The sequence below is a fragment of the Cyprinus carpio genome, chromosome A10, assembly GCF_018340385.1.
Source record: "Cyprinus carpio isolate SPL01 chromosome A10, ASM1834038v1, whole genome shotgun sequence".
In the NCBI taxonomy this organism is placed as follows: Eukaryota; Metazoa; Chordata; class Actinopteri; order Cypriniformes; family Cyprinidae; genus Cyprinus; species Cyprinus carpio.
In genome coordinates, this window is record NC_056581.1 from 19,188,679 (window position 1) to 19,212,789 (window position 24,111).

At 44.3% G+C, this 24,111-nt stretch overlaps 1 protein-coding gene across 1 annotated transcript; it reads right to left on the reverse strand.

Annotated features, from left to right (window-relative positions):
- Positions 1 to 13,716: 13,716 nt before the first annotated feature.
- On the reverse strand, positions 13,717 to 15,733 carry LOC109076083 (C3a anaphylatoxin chemotactic receptor-like). Its single transcript, XM_042765650.1, has 2 exons — positions 15,499 to 15,733; positions 13,717 to 15,283 (listed from the first exon to the last, which is right to left on the reverse strand). The coding sequence occupies exon 2, from the start codon at positions 15,249 to 15,251 to the stop codon at positions 14,304 to 14,306; it is 948 nt and encodes a 315-aa protein (XP_042621584.1). The 5' UTR covers positions 15,252 to 15,283; positions 15,499 to 15,733; the 3' UTR covers positions 13,717 to 14,303.
- Positions 15,734 to 24,111: the final 8,378 nt, after the last annotated feature.

Consider the following 24,111-nt stretch of genomic DNA (forward strand, 5'->3'; position numbering starts at 1 on the left):
AGCACCCAGTCATGTATATTAGCCGCAAACTCAGCCCAGCGGAAACCAGGTATGCCGCCATGGAGAGGGAGGCAGTGAAGTGGGCAGTCCTGGATTTGAGATATTAACTCCTAGGAAGAAGTTTCATGCTAGTCACGGACCACACTGCTCTCCAGTGGATGGCCAGGACAAAGGAGACCAATGCCCAAGTCACTCGGTGGTTCCTGGCACTCCAGGACTTCCACTTCAGAGTGCAACATTGGACTGGAGCCTCTCATGGAAACGCCGACGAGCAGTCTCGGAAGTGGTCAAGATGGACAGGTCGGTCAGTTAATATCTCCCCCCTCCCCTTGTGGTTCCCCCTATCTCCTCACAGACGTACCAGAATGACCCTTTTGATCTGACCCAGTGTCAGATCAAATTGCGAAGCATCCTAGAGGAGTTACGGTGGGCTGGACTCACGGCATCACCATGGAAACAGCCCTCACACCTGAGAGCGAGTGCCAATCGTCAGGAGGATACATAAATGGAAGAGAAGGGAGGGAGAGTGAGCTTTGCCTCCAACTATGCAGGATGCTAACCGTGTGCTCTTTCGGCCTTCCTCTCACAATCACTCTGGTTCACTGACCCCTCTACGGGAATGCCCTGCCACACCAAGAAAGCCTTCACCCGAGTATCTACCTTTACTTTGATTCATTACTTGCAACTGTCACAATAAAACACCCTCCAGGGTTTTGCCACAGCTATTTGTGTCTGTGAACTCCCTCTCCCTGCCACATTCTTAATTTCGGGCTGCAAAGCAATAAAATGTGACTAATTTAAATAGATGCTACATTAGTAAAGCATGGACTGAGAGGATGCTAACATTAGTAGTAGGACCTCAAGTGGTTAAAACAATATAACGAAAATACACTCAAGTCTAACCCAACTGCTGCTGATCAAGTTTTGTATTTACGACTCCTGATAGGGCTGCCTCTGACTTGATACCCGCAATAGCCAATGAGAGTGAGCAAGCATCACCTACTCTTTAGGAATTATGAGTATGTTGCTACCATAGCTATAACTAGACGATTTTCAAATCTTGAAATGAAAGTTTATAGCCTATAAACTTTCATATCAAGAATTTAAAATCATCTAGTGTGTCCTAGGCCTTAGTTTTTGTCCAGCTGGTCTCTTTGATGCATTCGTTAAGTCAGCGAAGTTGCATACGTATTTAAAGTTAGTGATGTGAAAAAGGCAAGCTAATTTGTTCATTCAACAAACAAGTCAATTCAGCCTTATTTATATAGCACTTTATAGAGTGTCAAAGCAGCTCTATGGTGTTAAATGGGAAAAACATCAGAAAAAAACATAAAACTCATCTGTGCCACTTATTCATTCTTAAAGTGCATGTTTGCAAGTTTGGTAATTAGATAAACTGTTTTTGACTGCCACTTGAATTGAACACTGACTTAATGAATCACCAAAGACCACAGTTTCAGCTAAAAATCTTCTTTACTGTTTTACTGAAAAAAAAAGGCCTGAGGGTCCAAATCAACAGCAAATTTTTGGGAACTATCACTTTAACCTGCATCACCTCCGAATGTTAAGTGGTTAACAAATTAATTACTTTATAATAATGTGAAAACATTCCCTGTAGTGTATTGTATACAGACCATTTCGCTGTCTGTTTTAAATCGGCATCTGAAGTGTCCCGCTCTGTGCAGCAAAGGTTTGCCAGGTGTGTGAAACAAAACCATCCCAATTGCAATTCAAAACTAACCCAACTGTGATTTTTTTCAACCCACTTTTTGTGCATTTACTCATAATTTCACACTGTGTCATTTGATTACAGCAGGGTGCATGCACTGACTCTGACAGGAATGGCACACATTTCTGAGGCAAGGCTTTACATGCCTCATGATTTCTCAGTGAAAAGCAATATACATAATTTGTCATAGTTGCTCACTTTCTGTTCAACTCTGTTACATTTCCCTCTTTAAAAATAAATTTGCTCTTTCTGACATCATGAGACATGATGTTGTAAATCTTTTGCACCACATGGGTCAAACACATGTACCCAGATTGCACAGGTACGTCTGTTTAAGATCTGGAAGGCATCTGCTGTGCACAAAACATCAGACAGATATCTTTAAGATGTCAGTTTTACATATATTCTAAATTATAAACATCCTAAAGACATTTTCTAAACGTCTATTTGACATCTGATAGGAAACATCCTATAGACGTCTTGCAGATGAGCAAACACTCTAAAAAAAATATGTCTTGCAGATGTAAATGCAGATGTCAAATAGACGTGATGTACGTGTGCTATCAGGGTAACTTCTCAGTTTTTCATTATGTGTTGCCCACTTATATTGGTCTTATCAAGCTCAATAATATGAATATGTATAAACTACTCACACTATTTATACTACAAAAGACGTGCAGAAGTAATGGTCACACTGATCCAGAAATAGGAAACTTTAATAGATTTTTGTAGTATAGAAAGTTTTATAAGAAAACATTTTCACATTAATTGCGTTTACATTTGCATTTATTATAATGCATTTGCCATGCAAACCTTAAAGTCTGCCATCTGTCATTTAATTGGCAAGTGTCTCATTGAAAAAAAAATGAAAAAGAGAACGTCTCAGGTTACGAATGTAACCATGGTTCCCTGAGTAGGGAACGAGACACTGCGTCCTCTAGGGGTCGCTATGGGGAACACCTCGTCGTGACCCGTGTCTGAAGCATACAATGAAAAAACACCAACGAGTTGGCCGGCGACAGCCTCTGATGTCACTACCAGTGCGACTATAAAACAGGCACCGGGAAAACACGTCGTTCACTTCTTCGTCTGAAGCTTGCGTCCGAAGCATGGCAGGAAGCTAGAGGATGCAGTGTCTCGTTCCCTACTCAGGGAACCATGGTTACATTCGTAACCTGAGACGTTCCCTTTCAAGGGAACTTCGAACTGCATCCTCTAGGGGTCGCTATGGGGAACAGTATACCCACGCCGCCATGCTGAGGGGAGTGCAGGCCAGAATCATGGCGGACAATACTGTCTGTGACAATACCCCTTACGGCCAAAGGCCTAAGCTACATACCCAACTTAATTGTTAGGGCCTCGGCCTGGTGGTAGATCTAAAGGCTTGGAATCAGGAAAGATTCCTTTAAAGGGATACGGCTAGGTACCTAGCATTTTATACTAAGTCTTGCCTGTCACACAGGGGCTACAGCTTGCTTCCGCAAAAGCTTGCTGAAGGAGCTGTCTCAACAGATCTCCAGTAGCAACACCCTGTTTAGATAGGTATCCGAGGATACATGGGTGGAGTGGCGCCCAAGATGAACGGGGCTTTTACCAACTCAAGAAAGGGCACGAAGCAACCACGCGAAGCACTCACCATATAGGATTTTAGAAAGAACGCAGAGTACTAGCGTGCAAACTAACCACAGTCTGGATTTCAGAAAGTGTGCAAAGACTTCACGTGCACACTTACCATAGCATGGATTTTCAAATACTGTTCTAAGGAAGGGCTCTCGTGGCACTCTGATAGAGCAGCTCATAAATGGAATGGTGCATCTCAAAACAGTATGTTTGAGAGTCATCAACTCTATCTGTGGAAATAATGCTGGAGCGCTCTGGGGAAAAACAGTGAACATTAGTCTCATATGAGAGGAGAACTCCTGAATCCAGAGTAGCACGCTCATAGGCGACCCTTCTTGGAAAAGGGGAGCGCTGCTAAACTACCACGAGAATCGCCTGAATAGCCCCTCATGTTGAGGGAAGCGATGCTTGAAGTGTATAAAACGAATACACACTGGCTGAATGGAGCCCAAGGAACCAAGGTCTAATCATCTCAAGAAAGGGAAGGAGGCGGAGCACGTAACCCTTACCATACAGGATTTCAGAAAGTGCGCAGAGTCTTGCGTGCACACTTACCAATACGTGGATTTTTAGAAAGTGCGCAAAGTGTTCACGTGCACACTGACCACCATGTGGTTTTCAGAAAGTACACAGAGCTTAGCATGTGTACCTAAAGGTTCCTAAGCATCGCAGAGGCGCTGAACCGCACGGGAGAGGCAAGCTCAAATTTTACAAACTTCTAGCGAGGGGAGCATCACTTGAGGCAGCATATACAAGAAGACTTCTGTAACTGCCACCTTCACTTACCGCTGGATGCGACAGCACCTAAGTGGCCAGGAGACCCCTCAGGGTGACCTAGCCGGACATCCATGAAATTCCCTGCAGTGCTGTGCCAGGCCTGATGATCAAGGAGGCTCCCGCAGAAACCTGTGATCTCAGCCGCCTAATACCGGAACATGAAGTTATGCGTTAGAGGTTTCCACTTAACCTCGATCAGGTGGAGAGCTGGTGGTTACAGGGGAATTAGGAAGGGGAGGATAAAAGCAGAAGTTAAAAATCCCTAAAGGGAACGAGTAGATACCTCAGTATCACTCTGACTCAAATAGAATGCTGCCTCGTCTGGATCACATCCCTTAGGTTTTGCTTACCTCCTTGTGACCCACAATTCCTCTTAACCCTGCCCGCAGGTGGGGGAGGAGCGCAAGTTGCGACACTAGCCTTCTGTGCCCGTCTTTGATCCTCAGATCGAGACAGGCCAGGACCCCTATGTTGTTCGGACTCAGACCTGGACCTTCGTGGAACGAAGGATCTGAAAGCAGCAGAGTGCGCCTTCGTCTCCCCGAACTTCTCGATCACCATCTCAACGTAAATACCGAAAAGTTTAGAAGGCGAAACCTAAGCATCGAGAAGAAAGCCTTATCTTTCTTCCCGATGTCTGCCAGGTTCATCCACAGAAGTCTCTCCGCCACCACCATGGCCGCCATAGTCCTGCGCTTGGCCGAGGCGGCCTGTTGGTAGCCAGGAGAGAGGCCTGTGGTGCGGCGCAGCTCGGCTACCTGATCAGGAAAAAGGCCTTCGCCTCTATCCAGGTCTCTTAGCAGATCAGTCTGATATGCTTGAAGCATTTATTTTGTAATAAAGCCACAGCCTGCTGCGTATGCCTTGCCATTTAAGCAAGATGTATTTCTTGAAGGGGCTTAGATGGCAAGAAGGGAGATTAAGAGAGGATGTCTCCCCTGCAGAACGAAAGCTCTTTCTACAGGGGGCATCCTCTCATAGCCGTTTTCGCGCATCCCCTCAATGTCGGCAAAACTCTTATGCCGAAACCGATGGATGCGAGAAGAAAACGGCCTCTTTCATTTCCTTTCAATCTCTGTATGGAGATCAGGCAGAAATGGAAGGCTCACATGAGCTGGAGGGCTATGGTCGGAAAGATAACGCTCATCGAGGCGCGATCCATAACCTCCAACAGCTCTACATACGCAGGGCAGGAGAATTGAGAAGGCTCAGTCTCAGCTTCTTCACCATCCTCAAATATCTCCTGCTTTTCCTGGGTAAAAACCCAGCAGAGCACTAACCTCAGTATCAGAAATTGTTAAAGATATAACATCATCCTCCCGAGGCTCTCTCTCGTCCGCCGCCATTATGAGCGCGAAAGGGAAAGTCCCTCTTTAAACCATTCAGACAGATCCACCTGAAATTCTCACGAGCTCATTCTCCTCCGTGCCTCAGCAGCGGTGGGTCCTGAACCACGGGAAGCAGATGGCTGCCTTTTGGCTGGAGATGAACAAGAGCGGAGCTTTTTCCTTGAAAAAACACTCGCAATGCACGCAGATTGCCTCCTCAAAGACATTGCGTGCGTGCTCTTTACCCAAACAAATGATGTGTGTGTCATCAGGTGTCATTGGGTGTCAAATAACGGCGACACGGATGCACACATTGTCTAAACGCTTTGTGGCGTGGGGAAGAATCACTCGACAAGTTTTGGCTTAGTGCACAACAAAAGGCCCCGGAGGGTAGATTTTATTTATACAAGGTGACAGGTGCAGGATGGCAAGCCGGTGCGTGGAGGCTGGTGCTCACAGTGCTCTTCAGTGCTCCGTCCAAGTGAAAGTGGGTGTCCAAACGTGCTCCAAAGGGGTGGGCTGTCGGTCACTCGCTGCTTTCTGGAGGCAAACAAGAGAAAGGGTTAGTCCTGCGTGCATTCGGCTCGAGGTCCGTCTCTCCCCTTCTGCTCAGCATCTACTGCTTAAGAGCAGTGCTCTAATGAGCTGCAGCGGTGGCCGATCAGCCGGCGGTGAGGACGTGCAGGTGTATGTCGTTGATTGCCAGGGCGACGCTGATTCCTCCTATGATGCTCGTCACACTCCCACCCCCTAAGCGTCGCTCTGGTCCTGTGAACAAACGGAGAAAGTAGGGGTGAAGTTAGGGGAGGGTGGGGAATGACCCCCGACAGACCTGCATAAGCTGTCCAAATTCGTGAGAGGCCATCTGCATTTGTTCGTTGGCGGCCCCGGCCCGATGGCGCACTTCAAAGTGGAAGTCCTGGAGCGCTAAGAACCAGTGAGTCACCCTGGCATTGGTGTCCTTGGCACGGGCCATCCACTGTAGGGGCGCATGGTCGGTTACCAGGGTGAACTTGCATCCCAGGAGGTAGTACCGCAGCTCCAGGACTGCCCACTTGATGGCCAGGGCCTCCTTCTCCACCACAGCGTAGTTCCTCTCGGCCGGGGACAGCTTCCTGCTGATGTAGATGACCGGATGCTCCTCGCCTTCCTGGATTTGGGATAGGACTGCTCCCAGTCCTGTGTCGGAGGCATCCGTCTGCAGCAGGAAGGGGCAGCTGAAGTCCGGAGCGCGAAGGACAGGAGCGGACGTGAGCGCTCTCTTGACCTGGCCGAAGGCCTCTTCCGCCGATGGTGTCCAGGATACTTTCTCCAGCTGCCCCTTCCTGGTCAGGTCTGTCAGGGGGGCGGCTAGAGAGGAGAAGTTGGGGATAAAACATCGGTAATAACCCGCCAACCCCTAGAAGGCTCGTACCTGGGTCTTTGTCCGGGGCTTCGGGGCGGAGTGGATGGCCTCTACCTTTTTCTCCTGTGGCCGGATGAGACCTCGGCCGACTTGGAAGCCCAGGTACTTGGCCTCAGAGAGGGCTAGGTGGCATTTTTGGGGGTTGGCGGTGAGTCCAGCCCGCCGGAGCTCCGAGAGCACCCTCCTCAGACGATCCAGATGTTCTTCCCATGCCTCGGAGTGGACCACGACGTCATTCAGGTAGGCCGCCGTGTATGCCTGGTGGGGCCATAGGAGGATGTCCATCATTCGCTGGAACGTTGCGGGGGCCCCGTGTAGGCCGAAGGGAAGGGTCCGGTACTGCCAATGGCCACTGGGGGTTGAGAAGGCAGTCTTCGGCTTGGCGGCCTCGGAGAGCGGTACCTGCCAATAGCCCTTGGTAAGGTCCAGGGTACTGATGTACCGGGCCCTTCCTAGGCGGTCCAGCAGTTCGTCGACCCGAGGCATGGGATACCCGTCGAATTCAGAGACTTCGTTCAGGCGGCAGAAGTCGTTACAAAAGCGGAGGGTGCCATCCGGCTTTGGGACCATCACAATGGGGCTGGACCACGGACTCCGGGATGGTTCTATTACCCCCAACTTCAGCATTTGTTGGACCTCTTCCTCAATACCCTGCCGACGAGCTTCCGGGACACGGTAGGGCCGTTGCCTGACGACGACTCCTGGGGGTGTCCTGATGTCGTGCTGTAGCACGTTGGTCTGCCCAGGCTGGGAGGAGAACACATCCTGGAACTGACTGACCAGGTGCTGCAGCTCCGTCTTCTGGGCCACCGAGAGATGGGGATTGACATCCACAACCACGGGTTCGGTGAGGCTCAGGGCAGCTACTTGGTCCCGGGTCCCCACCCACTTCTTCAGGAGGTTGATGTGATAGAGTTGCTCCGTCTGCCGCCGTCCCCGGCTGTCTCAGCCGGTACGTGACTGGTCCCAGCCTCTCCACCACCGAGTAGGGCCCTTTCCAGGAGGCCAGGAACTTGAAGGCGGAGCTGGGGACCAGGACCATGACGCGGTCTCCGGGTTGGAACTCCCGTGGTTGGGCTGCCCGGTTGTAGTGATGTTGCTGCGCTTGTTGGGCCCTGGTGAGGTGTTCCCGGACTAACGGCATCACTCGGTCGATCCGCTCCCTCATTTGTCGGACGTGCTCGATGATGGTGCGATGAGGGGCAGGCTGCTGCTCCCACGCTTCCCGGGCCACGTCCAAGAGCCCCCGTGGTTGACGGCCGAACAGGAGCTCAAAGGGGGTGAAGCCAGTTGAGGCCTGAGGAACTTCGCGGATCCCAAAGAGCACGTAGGGGATCATGAGGTCCCAATCCCGCTTGTCCTCCGCTGCCACGCGTCTGAGCATTTGCTTAAGGGTTTGGTTAAATCTCTCCACGAGCCCATCCATCCTGAGGGTGATAGACTGTGGTCCTCAACTGCTTCACCCGCAGCAGCCTGCAGAGGTCCGCCATTAGCCGGGACATGAACGGGGTCCCCTGGTCAGTCAGGATCTCCGAGGGGAGGCCGACTCGGCTGGCCAGCAGAAACAGCTCCTGGGCGATGGACTTCGCGGTGGCCCTTCCGCAGGGGGACTGCTTCTGGGTACCCGGGTGGCGTAGTCGACGATGACCAGGATGTGCTCATGCCCACGGGCAGACTTCGGCAACGGCCCTACTATGTCTATTCCAATCCGCTCGAAGGGCACCTCGATGATAGGCAGCGGGATGAGCAGGCTGGGGGGAGGGGTCCTGGGCGACGTGGCCTGGCAGGTCGGGCAGGCTTGGCAGAACCGCTTTACTTCGGCCTCCAGGCCTGGCCAGTGGAAGCGGTTGCGGATGCGTTGGGCGGTGTTGGCTGCCGCGAGGTGACCTGCCATAGGGTGGGAATGGCCCAACTCCAGGATGGTCTCGGTCTTGGCTCGCGGCACGACTAGCAACTTTTTCTCCTCCCCCCTTCGCTGGGCGACACAGTACAGCAGGCCTTTTTCCACGACAAAATGTGGGAGAGGGTGGGGCCGGGGAAGGACGTCCTTTCCATCCTCGACTCGCACCTGTGCCCAACAGTGCTTGAGTCGGTCGTCCTCCCGCTGTTCCCTGGCGAACGAGCCCCCTCCAGCCGCCTGTTGGGTACACATCATAAAATAAGTTAGTAGGCTGGGAGGGGGACTCACCTTCTCTCCCACTGTCGGAGGCGAGCAGCGCCGGACGGCGGCGGGGTGCCCGAGGCCGTCTCTGTCTTCGACGGTTCCCCTCGCGGCTGGCAGGCTGAGTAGCGGCAGTGAGCAGTCTGTCGAAGCCGGGCCAATCCCTCCCCAGCAGTACGGCCACCGGCAGATCCTCCACCAGGCCAACCTCCACCGGCCAGGCGCCTTGGGGTGACGAAATGGTGATTCTTTGGGCCGGTACTTGGCGAGTGTCTCCATGTACACAGGTAATCGGGAGGAAGCTTTTCTGGCTGCTTCGAGGGGGGCACAACCGCGACTGGATGAGGGTGACCGCACTGCCTGAGTCCAGCAGGGCCCAGAAACGTTTCCCTTCCACCGTCACCTCTGCTTCGGGGGCTCCCGACGGTACATGCTGGTGGACGATGCAGCCTGCCAGCCACACTCGCGGGGGTGATGGTGGTTCAGCGCTGGGCATGAGTTCATCCCGCGGTGGGGGAACCGTCGGCCTGCTGACCGGTCGGGGTGCGCCTTCGAGCGGGCGTCGCGCCCGGACCACCCTCCGGGGAAATGGCGGCGCTCGGTCCCCGGCCTCGCGGTGATGGACGGCATCCGCCAGCTCGATCGCCTCCACGAGTTCCTGGATGTTGGCAGGGTTCCTCATTCCAACCGCTTGCCGATGGTTGCGGGGTAAAGCGCGGAGGAGGCGATCGACCACCACTCGCTCCGCTACCTGTGCTGCAGTGGGGCTTCCTTCCAGCAGCCAGTGTTGAGCGATGCGACTGAGCTCGGCTGCCTGGGCACGGGCTGGCACCTGGGCCTTGAATTCCCATTCCTGGAACTGTTGGGCCGTGCAGACGGGTGAGAGGCCGAGCCTCGCTAGGATCTCTCGCTTGACCTCGTTATAGTCCTCGGCGGCCGCAAAGGGAAGGGAGAAGTAAGCCTGCTGGGCTTCTCCGGAGAGGAAGGGTGCCAGCGCCCGTGCCCACTCGTCCTCGGAGGAAGGCTTCCACATCGTCATCCGCGGTCATTTTCGGTAACAGACGGGTGGCTTGGGCGCGGGGATCAGGTAGCGGAACGCGCTGGGCGGCGGCGGTACAGACGGCGGCGAGTTCTTCCTCCGTCTGGCCCTGGCGAGTGGCGAGGTGTTCCACAATCTGTTGCTGGCGGATGCTCACCTCCGCGAGACGCTGCAGAACCTCTTCCATCGTGGGGCCGAGCGTGCCTCTTTCCACGGTGCTGGGGCGTGCAAACATGGAAGAGAAAAAAAAAGGAAGAATTAAGGGCTGGGGCGGTGAACTTGCCGGTGATTCTTCACCGATCTGCCCGCATTCTCCACCACTGTGGCGTGGGGAAGAATCACTCGACAAGTTTTGGCTTAGTGCACAACAAAAGGCCCCGGAGGGTGGATTTTATTTATACAAGGTGACAGGTGCAGGATGGCAAGCCGGTGCGTGGAGGCTGGTGCTCACAGTGCTCTTCAGTGCTCCGTCCAAGTGAAAGTGGGTGTCCAAACGTGCTCCAAAGGGGTGGGCTGTCGGTCACTCGCTGCTTTCTGGAGGCAAACGAGAGAAAGGGTTAGTCCTGCGTGCATTCGGCTCGAAATCCATCTCTCCCCTTCTGCTCAGCATCTACTGCTTAAGAGCAGTGCTCTAATGAGCTGCAGCGGTGGCCGATCAGCCGGCAGTGAGGACGTGCAGGTGTATGTCGTTGATTGCCAGGGCGACGCTGATTCCTCCTATGACGCTCGTCACAGCTTGCTAGTAGTCGCCATGATAGACAGAGAAAGAGCGCTATTACCGGTTCTTTCAGATGCAGGCTTCAAACAAAACAGTCAGTTTTGAAGACGAAGAAGAGGATGACGTGTTATCCCGGTGCCTGTTTTATAGTCGCACCGGTAGTGACGTCAGAGGCTGTCGCTGGCCAACTCGTTGGTGTTTTTTCATTGTATGCTTCAGACACGGGTCACGACGAGGTGTTCCCCATAGCGACCCCTAGAGGACGCAGTTCGAAGTTCCCTTAAAAGGGAATTCATTGTTTTGATTGAGGATCTACAGACATAGGGAATATAAAAACACTTTGTGTAGTTGTTTGTTTTTTCGATGAAGGCATAAATAGGATTCAGACCCATTTCTGGAAACTGGTACAGATCTATTCAGACCAAGACAGACAGTTTGCCTCTGAGGGGGCCACTGCAGAAAGAGTTTACAACGAGATGAGGATGTCTTTCACCGATGCAGTAGTACCGATTGAAAACATAGTGGGGTTCGGGTCGACTGGCTACAATACAATGATGGGAAAAAATTATTCTGTTTCCAGTCGCCTTAGAAATGATCTGCCAGGCATCACAGTGCAGCGGTGTGTGTGCCACTCGTTGCACCTCTGTGCAAGTGAAGCATGCAAGCAGCTCCCTCGCAGGTGCGAGGATTTAGGCAAAGACATTTATGGATATTTCAAAAACAGTGCAAAACTTGTGACACAGCTCCGCGAATTTCAAGACTTTTGCCATGCTGAGCCAAATTTTTCACTCCCTTAATGATGAGTCTCTTCACCTGTACTACTATTTCCTAGAGTGGGCGCTGCCTAAATTCACCGACCTTAATCAATATTTTCAAAGTGAAAAAGGTGGTGATTACTTCATTGAAGAACAAGGTCTGTGGAACCTACAAATATCTCCTCCTCACCTTCATGGACAAAGACTATGTTCTGCACACTCCTTTGATTCAGATAGACATAAATGATGGCCCACACAGCTCAGATTAAACACACTGTACTTGGGTGTAGAAATGATGCAGCATGTCCAGCAGACTAAGATTCCAGCAGCTACCCTGACAGATTTTCATGTGCGCTGTCAGAATTTTCTCCGGGTTGCCTGCGAAGAAATCAAGAAATGATTTGACTTTGATGATACTGTCTTGACCCAAATCGTGTGCCTCTCCCCTGCCACCACGACTGATGCCAAGGCACGCACAGAGTATCCATCTCTGCTTCCCTAGCAAAGTGCCACGGTTGATTGACAAGACTGACGCAGACCGTCTCCAAGCCATTGATGACCAATGGAGACGATTGCCACTAGTGGCCTTAAGCAAAGATACAAAGGCAATGGATGTTGATGAATTCTGGCACCATATTTCTACTTTACAGGATTTCCAGGGGGCAACTGTGTTCAGCAAATTGGGAAAGTTTGCCCTCGATTTTCTCGTGTTTCCCCATTCAAATGCGTCATGTGAATGGGTTTTTTTTCCAAAGTCAACCTCATCAAAACAAAGCCACGAAATCTTCTCATTACAGATACTCTGAATGGGCTCATGCACACCTTGAGAGTGTGTAAAAAATTTGGGAGGGTGCGCTGCTTTCAAGCCAACCAGCACTATGATGCGGTCCATAACGGCGTCCAATTTGGCATCCAAAAGGACTCCCTCTACATCTGGCAACATGCAGGCATCTGATGACAATGACACAGTGGAGTCTAAACCTTTCCACTAAGCCATGCCTACTTTTTTACCTATTGTGGTAATTTGCACATTTTGTCAAAATGTTGTTTGTCTAGATAATAGCTGTATACTCTCCGTTTGACTCGTGCACGATAATTTTCTTCCAAATACGATAATTTTGCGGTTCTGGTATGATACTTGGACATTTCCAATCTGGCAACACTGGAGAGTAATTTCAAATGACAGAAAAATTGACAATTCATGTCTTTTCTCTAAATGGAAGGGCCTTGTTATCGCTAACTTTATGACAAGTTCTGCTGTGGGGATCTCTATGGAAAAAGAAAATACTGTGATAAGCTAACTAGCTATTATTCACGTCATGATCAAAGCCACAAATAACATAACTGAGGACATTTACTAGGCCGCTGTGCCAAAAATAATATTATTTATTATAAACACTGCCTGTTTGTGATGAAGTGTCAGCTGCTAATTTGTTGTTGTTGCTGTGAAATCTATCGTGATGTGTTGGCTTAAACATATACAGTACATGTGTTGGTTTTGTGCACAGGCCGATTGTGTGATGATGCATTTGTAATGAGGATTTTCATTTGACTTCAATTAAGCTGTGTTTTATTTATTATTCACTCTCACTGTGCTGTTTAGAAGACACCATAAGCTAAGCTGGTAGTTTGTAATATTCCGATAATGAATAAGTAATATTCATTCATATTTACAACAAAGCATTTGGAAACTTAAAATATGGCATCTGTAATTTAATTTAACAAGGGTCTCCTGGTCACTTTCCTATCATGATGAAAAAGAGGAAATTGTTTTGTTCAGGTTTGCCATGTTTTCACAACAAAACCCACCCAATTGCTACTCAAAACTAGCCCAATTGCATTCCAGGGGGTAAATACATGTAAATTACACCTTTTTGGCGGGGTTCCCCTGGCAAAATTTGCATCCCAGGGGCTAAATATCACATTATTGGGGTTGCTTAAACTTGCGGACAACCCACAGAAGCTGGGCGACAATATTTTACTTGAGCAGCCAACGGTATGTCGTGATGAAAAAGAGGAAGTAGGTAAAAGCGGTTTTCTTAGTAAATGTCAGCAAATGTGTGTGTCTAAAGATGTAACTGATTATTTTTTTACTTTTGCTTTGAAAACATGCTTTAGCTACTTGTCCTAAAGAAAACTTCTGTTAGCACAATGAAACTACTGGATGAAAAAAACTATGAACAATTAAAAATTCAAATGAGTGAATTTAATGTTTAATGAACATTACAAAAATTATCAGTTCTATTAACTGTTCTTTTTTTGCATTTTATTTAATAAACACTGTTTGCACATCATGCACTTTGCTTTAAGTTATCATATGATAACTGCGTAACACAACAGTGTAAAAAATAACAGCGCAATTATAAAATGACAATCACTGTAATATGTATAAATAAAATAAAATGTTTTTGTTATGCTCACAGTTGCAACCTTTAATTTATGTATATTCATTTTTTATTTTTCTTCATAATGTCTGCATAGAAACCACATGCCACTATTAGTAAAATATAACAAGCTTTTTCTAAGATGATTACAACCAAAAAATATAATAATAAAGCATAGTATTCAATCATTCTGATGTTAAACTTTGGCAACAGATCATCACAAAACACTGAAAATATATATTTTTTAAAATAGAGAGAGTGAAAAAAAAAACAGGAATCATGAATACAAGTTAGATAACTTGCTGAGTTTGACTTGATGACTTTTGAAAAGAAATAATGAAATAGTTTTACAATTCGATCAGAAAACTGAATGAGATCATATCTTCACTACAGTGAGTGGGTTTGCTGTGACTGGGTGGTGTGTGTCATTTGTGTTTCCTCCTCAGAGAAAACTCTTTCAAAAACACGTCTTAGAGAAAGTTTAACGTTGCTCTTAAAATCCTGCCCCATGAAAACATACAGAATGGGGTTCAGGCAGCTGCTGAAATACGCCAAAGAGACGGCCAGCGGATCCAGTGCGTAACCTACCGAGGAACTTGATTCCCCTCCATATATTATTATCAAATCCACTATGTGATACGGCAGCCAGCACAGAAAAAAGGCCACAATTACAGTCAGAATGATGCGAAAAGCTCGTCCAGAGTGAAAATGACTCCTGCCTAACTTGCGTGCGATGAATCCGTAGCATGTTGTGATGCATATCAGAGGAATCAAAAAGCCAAACACAAATCTGATAACGCTTATCCTTCTATACATTTTTAAATGGTCTAAATCAAATTGATAATGCACGCAGTATGTTTTATTATTTTTTGTGTAAATTGTTCTTGACATCATAAAAGGCAGACTGAGAATTAAAGCCAGAATCCAGGCCCCTGCACAGGACAGTCGTGCGATGAACAGGCTGCGATGATTCTGAGCCCAAACCGGTGTGATCACCTGAGTAAACCGATCCAGACTAATCAAGTTCAAGATGAAAATGCTGGCAAACATGGTGATGAGCATAACAAAGTGAAAAATCTTGCAAGTTGTGGGTCCGTACGGCCAGTAATCATCAAAATCACTCTCGATCACATAGTAAAGAGTGAGAAGGCAGCAGAAGAGGTCGGCAATCGCTAGATTGAGAAACCCTACTGTATTAACAGTCCTCTTCATCTTCAATCCAGCCACATACATGACAAAGGCATTTCCAGGAACACCGAGGACCAAGGTCAGGTAGAAGAAGACCAGAGAAATCACTCTCATCGGATTTTCCAAAATGTCATAATAATCCCCCATTGCAGTGATGGAGCTCAAGTGCCTGGTTTATCCTGCTAATATCACATTTTGTCAATGTATAATCATAAATCATATTTAAAGTGTTGTGTCAGATAAGAAACTTTTATAGCTAAATGATTATATGATCAATGCATTTCTATTATCGGCAAAGCTGAATTATGATAAACTTGCAACATGCTATTTTAGCATTACTTAAAAGTACAAAAAAAATCATATAAATAACTCAACGTAAGTAATCATGACTCACGTTGTGATGATTCGATTCACAATTATTCCAGTAAATGTTTTCTTCTCTAATCTTCTCTAAGACTTTATAGACTTTATATAAGACTTTATACCACTTCTTCAATTGTGTTACTTCATCATGCGTCAGCAACATTTCAAACATGGTTGAGTTGTGAAACATTATGACCAACTCTGTAAAGCTGGTTAAGCTGGAATTCATACATTGAAAAAATACTGATGTTAGACTAAAATAGCAATTTAACATGTAAATAAATTTAGAATGGGGAAATGAAGTCAATCAATTGCAAGTCAATTTTATTTAAAGTGAAAAAGTGACATGACATACAGCCAAGTATGGTGACCCATACTCGGAATTTGTGCTCTGCTTTTAACCCATCCAAAGTGCACACACAGGAGTGAACACACACACACTGTGAACACACACCCGGAGCAGTAGGCAGCCCCCTATGATCAGTCGCCCAGGGAGTAGTTGGGGGTTCAGTGCCTTGCTCAAGGGCACCTAAGTCATGGTATTGAGGGTGGAAAGAGTGCTGTACATTCACTCCCCCCACCTACAATTCCTTCCGGCCCGAGACTCGAACTCACAACCCTTGGATTGCAAGACTCTCTAACCATTAGGCCACGACTTCCCCAAAAACATAGCATTTACATAGCATTTATATGTACAATTGACATTTACAGAAAGTCAGAAGGATAATTTATATTATTGTTTGTTTGTAATTTAATATTGTATTTAATATGTATTTATAGTATAGAGAGCTGGATAAGGATAGTTTACATTGGGTGATGATATAAATGATCAATCAGTTGAGATTTTCTATATAGTATTTGTGAGTATATATATAACAGTCTTCATTTTAGGTTATTAAATCTGCAATGTTTCATTCTGAATTTTAAATTCTTTATGCAAAATTGTTTGCTGGTGGTTTGAGTTTGAATGGCTTTTGACAATGTGAGTCATTGAGAGATTTTCAAACATATTTTAAACCCTTTTATCCAAATCAATTGGATTTGTGTTTATCTGCCATTTTCATCATGAATAAAGAGTCCTGTTTTGTCTGATGGAGGAGAAGTGGTGAGGAAGCCGCTTGTGTGAGAGATTAAATGTGTTGAGCAGATAAACACAGCCATCTGACTAGATTAACCACTAAACAGTCACAAGTGATGCTCTGGTTATGTTGTGGCATACGGAGTAAAAATTGCAAAGCATAATGGTAAGATTTGTACAATGTGGTCAATAAAAATAAATGTTATTTTTTATATGCGAAGTAATGGCGTACCAATGGATGAAACACTTTTGACAGTCAATAGAAGATTTTTGATGTACACTCTTTTATATTTTATAATACTCTTGACTCTGTAAAAGAGTGATGACAATCAAGTCTCTAACTTTCATGGCTGATGAGAACTATTTTTGGATCGTTTTTGACTTTTTAATGCTTTTGGGAAGCTGACATGCTGTGGTGTGACATGCCAAACCCCCTCACCTAAAACTATTTTAAACAGCATTTTGCTTATTTTTAAATAAATATTATGCATTTATGAGATCATATTAATTGAAAGACTATGTAATATTGCTAAGTTTTAGTATAATGCAGGAGTGTTTAAAATGAATAGGGATGGGAAAAATAGTGATTAAAATGAAGAACTCAAAAGAAATGATTACCAGCTGCAGGACCTGAGATCTAATACACGTTCATTAAAGGGTTAGTTCACCCAAAAATGAAAATTAGCCAGTGTTTTACTCACCCTCGATGCATCCTAGGTGTATATTACTTTTTTTCTTCCAGACTAATCATATTGGAGTTATATAAAAAATTTTCCTGCGTACTGTGTATTCTGCGCATCCACCAGAATGGCTTCCGCATACGACAGATACCGGAAGTGAGAGAAAAGTGTTTATTACGTTTTAAAATATGGATATTTTTCTTACAAAAATGCATGGATTCACTACAGGAAGCCTTTATTCACCCCTCGGAGCCATGTGAGGCATGTTTATTATGGATGCACGCTCTTTATTTGATGTTTTGTGGACTGTTCAAAAGAAACACCCGCTGCCTGCAATGATAGAGCTTGGAAAAGGCAGGACAATTTTTAACATAACTCCGATATGATTCATCTGCAGGGCCGGCTTTACGCATAGCACGTGCCTATGGTCCAGGGGGGACCCAAACACAATGAAGAGATATATAATATTTTTGTTATAGCCTACTATGGGCTATCTACAATAGTAAAAGAATCAAAACACCAGAGCAAATTAATATAACAAACAATCGGGGTAAAAAATGACAAACTATTTTTTTATGTATTGAAATCGTTTACATAAATTCTTTCTCCCGTTCTCTTTCACAGACGCAAACCAATAAAACCCATTACAAACGAGGCATTTTTTGCATCCAGTGGGGACATAACTACTGATTATAATGACTTATACTGTCTTTTTACATGTTTGGTTGCGTATTGTCCTGCTTAAAAATAAAACCATGTCTGCATGAACTTAAATCCAGTCACAGAGTGAAGAGTTTAGACCGAGGTCTATAAGTTTTGAAGCAAGCTTGATAGTGACTATAGTATTGAAAGCTGAGCTATAGTCGATAAATCGCAACCTTGAATAGTTCCCGTTGTTCCGGTCAATGTCTGTGAGAGAAGAGTGCAGGACGTAAGAGATGGCATCTTCAGTGGATCTATTGGGGCGATGGAGGAGTAAATGTAGTTATTTACCAGTCCCTCAAAGATCTTCATGACTATTGATGTGAGGGCAACTGGGGATGGATGTAAACAAACCAGCGAGCTGATCAGCGCAGAACCTCAGAACATGGCCAGAAATCCAATCAGATTTCCTGACGTTCACTCGCTTTAGGGCCCTCCTAACCTCGTCCTCTGACACGGTGAATACATGATTATTCCCTACCTAACTCAAACATATTTACACTAAATGAAAATATCTGTAATTTTTAACAATATGCTGTTTACACTAAGTGCAAATAGCTATAGATTCTATTTACACTATGCTAAAACAGCAAGATTTTCTGCTATTTATACTACTTATTGCAAATAGTGGATATTAACTGCACCTCAGTATTATAGTACATTATAAAACAGTATGCAGTAATAACATATTGAGTGTAAATTATTATTTTAATTCAAATTATTAAATGGAAGCCACCTTATTGAGACAATAAAAGCCTCCCTACACCTACCCTAACCCTATCCAATACTTTATTTCCAACTTTTTGATTATTTCCTTAATTTTTATTGAAAATAATTGCCTTTCTGATGTGATATGCAATAGCACACAACTGTTAAAATTACACGATGAAGTTTTTAAAATAATAAAGTTACAATTACATAATAATATTTCTACTTAAATTTGTATTTTTTTAAATATACAAATTTAAATGGTGGCTGTTAAAAAAAAATATATATGGATTTATTCAAAATGAATATTAAAAAGAATATGTTAAACAAATAATATATTTAGCAAAATACCCCTCTCTGCAGTTTATTTTTCTGGCTGACTAATGAGTTTATGGTCACCAAATATGTTTGTTTCTGAGGTGACGTTACATGACATTGTTTACAAGACTTTATATTGACATATTTGCGTGGCTGATACACTGATTGAGCGATTACATGGGACAGAATACAGCTTGTAAAGTTCTACGCTTTCTTTTTTATCTTACCTTCGGATGTTTAGTCAGGACTCAATGTTTATTTTGTGCTGAAATTGGTGAGGAGATTATCAGTTCATGTGTGCTACGCGCTGCTGCCTCTGTTGAACTGAGGTGCTACAGCGATCTGTCACTCCAGATTAAACAGTGCCAAAACAGCATTTATTGTTTGAATACTGCAATACAATGGACATAAAGTGAAACCCGAGATTTAGTTTCATATTAAAAGCACCAAAGCACAATGCTTATTGCGATTTATTGGCTGGGAAGTACCCTTCAATGTTCCGTCCATTAACTGAAAACTGGGCTGCGTTCAGCCCCGACAAAAACGGTGCAAAACGTTTTTTAAACGGAAACGGTGGTGCATTGAACACCCTGTTCTGATGACGCAAGAGTTGCAAATATAGCAGCTGAGAAGGCCATTCTTTGTGTTCTTTTTGAAAAAATTTCAGAGTCTGATGAAATCAGTATAAATACGTGTTACTGCAAAATACGTATATTCAATGTTACAGTCACTGCCTTTGCCCTCCAGAATAAAAAAGAACATCCCAATCGAGTGAAGGGATTTTTGGAAACTGTAGTTCCTAATTATTGTGATCCAACATTTGCCTCACATTTTAGGATGAAAAGACAAATATTTCAGGTGAAGGATAATCCACTTCTTACCTGTGTTATGATCTGTATGACCTTATTATTTTTATTGTGAGTATTAGGCTTATCATTATTGCTGATCACTGTTGTTGTGCTATGATATCTTAATATTTGCCATTATATAATCAGAGGGGTATAGAAAAGTTTATGAAAGTGTCACTCCATAATACAATAGCAAAATATATAAATATGTATAGTATTATTGTTAGACTCTGTTCCATGTTTTGTGTTTGTTTTTCTCCCTGTGACCCAGTTTCGGTCTCCCGGGTCATTGATTTAATCCCAGGTGCTTCCTATGTGTTTCCATTAGTTCTAGGTGTCCCTCATCTTCCCTTCATCAGTCCTGTGTATTTATAGTGAGTCCCATTCCTAGTTTTGTCATCTGCTGTTATATGTCTGTTCTCCCTGCTACGTGTGTGTGCGCCTATGTCTCTTTAGTTGGATGAATAAAGATGCTTCCATGCTGAAATGCTCCTCGATTCCTCGTTCCTACACAGTGGCAGTAGCCGAATCATGACAATTATGTTACATTAATCAGTATTTTAGCACACCTTTCCAAGGAAAGGATATGGACCAGACAAAGCAATTACTAAATGATATTTAGACAGACTTAAAGAAGTTCCAGATTTATACTTGTGAACTTATTTTAGCTATTTTGCCTTTAATGTAAATAAACATGTGCAACCAATATACTTGCTCTTGTGATTTTTTTTTAATGTTAATTACATTGTGTGAGTTGCCTCTTTAATACCGCGTGGTTTATATACATGTTGCCGCTGATTGGGCTGACATGTTTGACACACCCACCAAACGAGAAAATGTATCTCAAACCCCGTTGCATACTGTTGCACACATTTTCCAGGAAACATGTCATTCAAACTGGAACACATAGCAAAACGGTGCACACCGGTTTGACCTTGAACTTGCCCCAGGCTAGAGTCTAGACTAAACGATTCTTGGGATTTAAGAATCGATATCGTTTCGTAAAAAATAGAACCGATTAATATCGAGATATCAATATTTTTTACCCAGCCCTACAAAATACTAATTAAGCGAATCATCCACTGACTGTAATGCGGATTGTAATGCATCTACCTGTTAATGCAATGACATTAAACTGTGGTCTCCAGTCAAGAGAGGAGCACACACATCGTGAGAAATGCTGTGGAGTGGGTGACGAAAACACAGAGTGGATCAGCTGATCTTAAGCGGGAACCGACCGCTTTGAGCTGGAGTAATGGGGGGATTGGTGAGAGGGGCAACTTAGAAGATGAGGGCAAAGGGGCAGTGGCTCTAGCCACCGGGCCACCCCCAGTGCACGCCCTTTACAATCCACCTCTGATTATTTTGAAAATGAAAGTATCAACATTTTGTCAGAATATTAACACATTTTGCTAACTATATCAAAGGCTGCATCTGTAGCTGTGACAGCTGCCGCTGAACATTGACCTGTACAATGCTCTATTTTTTTTATTCACAGTTTTATTTTTGCTAACTTGTCTATATATGATCACCAGTCTAAATAACACAAAATTTGTTACGTAACATATAAAAACAACATTTCTTACAATGGATTTTCTTCCAAATAAACCCACCAAAACTACAAACAGTCACTACTATCTCACAATATTACAGCAATTCTGTCATATTTATGGGAAATAACATCACAAAACCCATGGTGACCCTTCTGATAAAAACAATAGAAACCATCACATAAATTCTAATGATTTCCACTACAAATACCACTACAAACCATCAACTTTTAACCATTAAATAATGGTATCATGTAGTGTGTTTTTTGGGACATATTACATTTGGATTTAATAGTTTTGACAAAAGCCACAAACAGAAGGCGACCAATTAACAGTAGCGACCAACAGGCACCATTACAGTTTCCATTAAAACCAATACAATTTCATTATAACCAGTGAAACCATTACAAATTATGTGATGGTTTCTATTTTTATTTTATTTTTTATTTTTTATTCAGTAGGAGATTGAAATAAATGTATTATTGTATGAACTAAAATACTTGAAATCTATAGATAATAGAAGATCTATAGAAAATAGAAAATGATTTTACATAAAATACAGTGAATACGTAAGATACAGTGCAATCAGTTTGGACATCGCACAGTGCTCATTCAATAAATGCACAGCTAAACAGATGAGTTTTGAGTCTAGATTCAAATGTGACAAAGGTTTTAGCACATCTGATCTCTTCTGGAAGCTGGTTCCAACTGCGGGCAGCATAGTAACTAAAGGCGGACTCCCCTCGTTTTGTGTGAACCCTTGGTATTTCTAACTGACTCGATCCTAATGATCTGAGTGGTCTGTTAGGTTTATATTCAGTGAACATATCTGCAATATATTTTGGTCCTAGATCATTGAGTGATTTATAAACGAGTAAAAGTACTTTAAAATCAATCCTAAATGTAACTGGAAGCCAGTGTAAGGACCTGAGAACTGGTGTGATATACTCAGATTTTCTGGTTCTAGTCAGGATCCTGGCAGCAGCGTTCTGGATGAGCTGCAGCTGTCTAATGGTCTTTTTGGGAAGGCTGGTGAGGAGACCATTACAATAGTCCACTCTGCTGGTGATAAAGGCATGAACAAGTTTCTCCAAGTCTTTACTGGAAACAAAACATCTAATTCTTGCAATGTTTTTAAGATGATAGTATGCTGATTTAGTTACTGCTTTGACATGACTACTGAAACTAAGGTCTGTCTCCAGAATCACACCAAGATTCCTGACTTGATTTTTAGTTGTTTATCCCCTAGAGTCAAGGTATGCATTCACCTTGAAAACTTAATCTTTGTTTCCAAATGCAATGACTTCAGTTTTTTCCTTGTTTAACTGAAGAAAGTTCTGGTACATCCAACTATTAATTTCATCAATACATTGGCAGAGGGAGTCAATGGGGCTGTAATCATTTGGCGATAAGGCTAGGTAAATCTGTGTATCATCAGCATAGCTGTGAAAGGCAATTTGGTTCTTTCCCATTATTTGACTTAGTGGGAGCATATACAGGCTAAACAAGAGCAGTGCAAGAATTGAGCCTTGTGGGACTCCGCATGTCATGGACGTCCACTTAGACTTATGCTCTCATATACTCACATAATAGCCTCTCCCTTCTAAGTATGACCTGAACCATTTGAGTACCATCCCAGAAAGCCCGACCCAGTTTTCCAGTCTCTCTAGTAGTATGTTATGATCGACAGTGTCAAACGCAGCACTGAGATCTAGCAATAACAGCACTGATATTTTGCCAGAGTCAGAATTTAAGGGAATATAATTTATTATCTTGATGAGTGCTGTCTCTGTGCTGTGATGCGGTCAGAAACCAGATTGAAAATTGTCCAGGTATCCATTTGAGTTTAAGTATTTGTTCAGATGATTAAGGACTACTTTTTCTATAATTTTGCCTATAAAAGGAAGATTAGATATTGGTCTATAATTGCTCAAAATGGTGTTATCAAGATTGCTCTTTTTCAGGAGGGGCTTAACAATTGCAGTTTTCAGGGAGTTTGGAAACGTCCCAGAAAGAAGTGAGGCGTTCACCACTTCTAAGAGATCTGCTTCTAAACAGTTAAGCACACTTTTGAAAAAAAAGATGTGGGAAGTGTGTCAAGATAGCAGGTTGACGATTTTAGGTGCTGCACTATTTCTTCCAAAATTTTACTATCAATTGCTTCAAAAATAGACATAGTATCTTTTTGATATTGCAGCCAAATCTGTCTGACCTCTGCATTGCTTGAGGATGTGTTAATCTCCTTCCTGATATTGATGATCTTCTCAGAAAAGAAGGAAGCAAACTAATTGCATTTGCTGTTTGAGAGCATTTCACTGGGAATCTGACTTGGGGGGTTTGTCAGTCTCTCAACAGTGGCAAAAAAGAGTACGAGTGTTGTTTATGTTACTGTTTATAAGGTTTGAGAATAAATTCTGTCTAGCTGTGGCTAGTTTCACATTAAAAGCATGAAGGCTGTCTTTATAGATGCTATAGTGAATTTCAAGTTTCGTCTTCCGCTCGGCTTCTCTGCATTGTCTTTTCATAGTCTGAACTGCTGTTGATCCTCTCCAAACTGATTTCTGTCTGTTTGTTTTCTTACTGACTATTACAGGAGCAAAATCATCAATAACATTCTTAACTTTTGAGTTAAAGAAATCAAGGAGAATATCAACAGAGTCTGCAGAAATGCTTGGTGTTAAAGATATAGCCTCCATAAACAGCACACTAGTGTTCTCGTTTATGCATCTCCTTCTGACAGAGACAGATCTAGATTCAGTG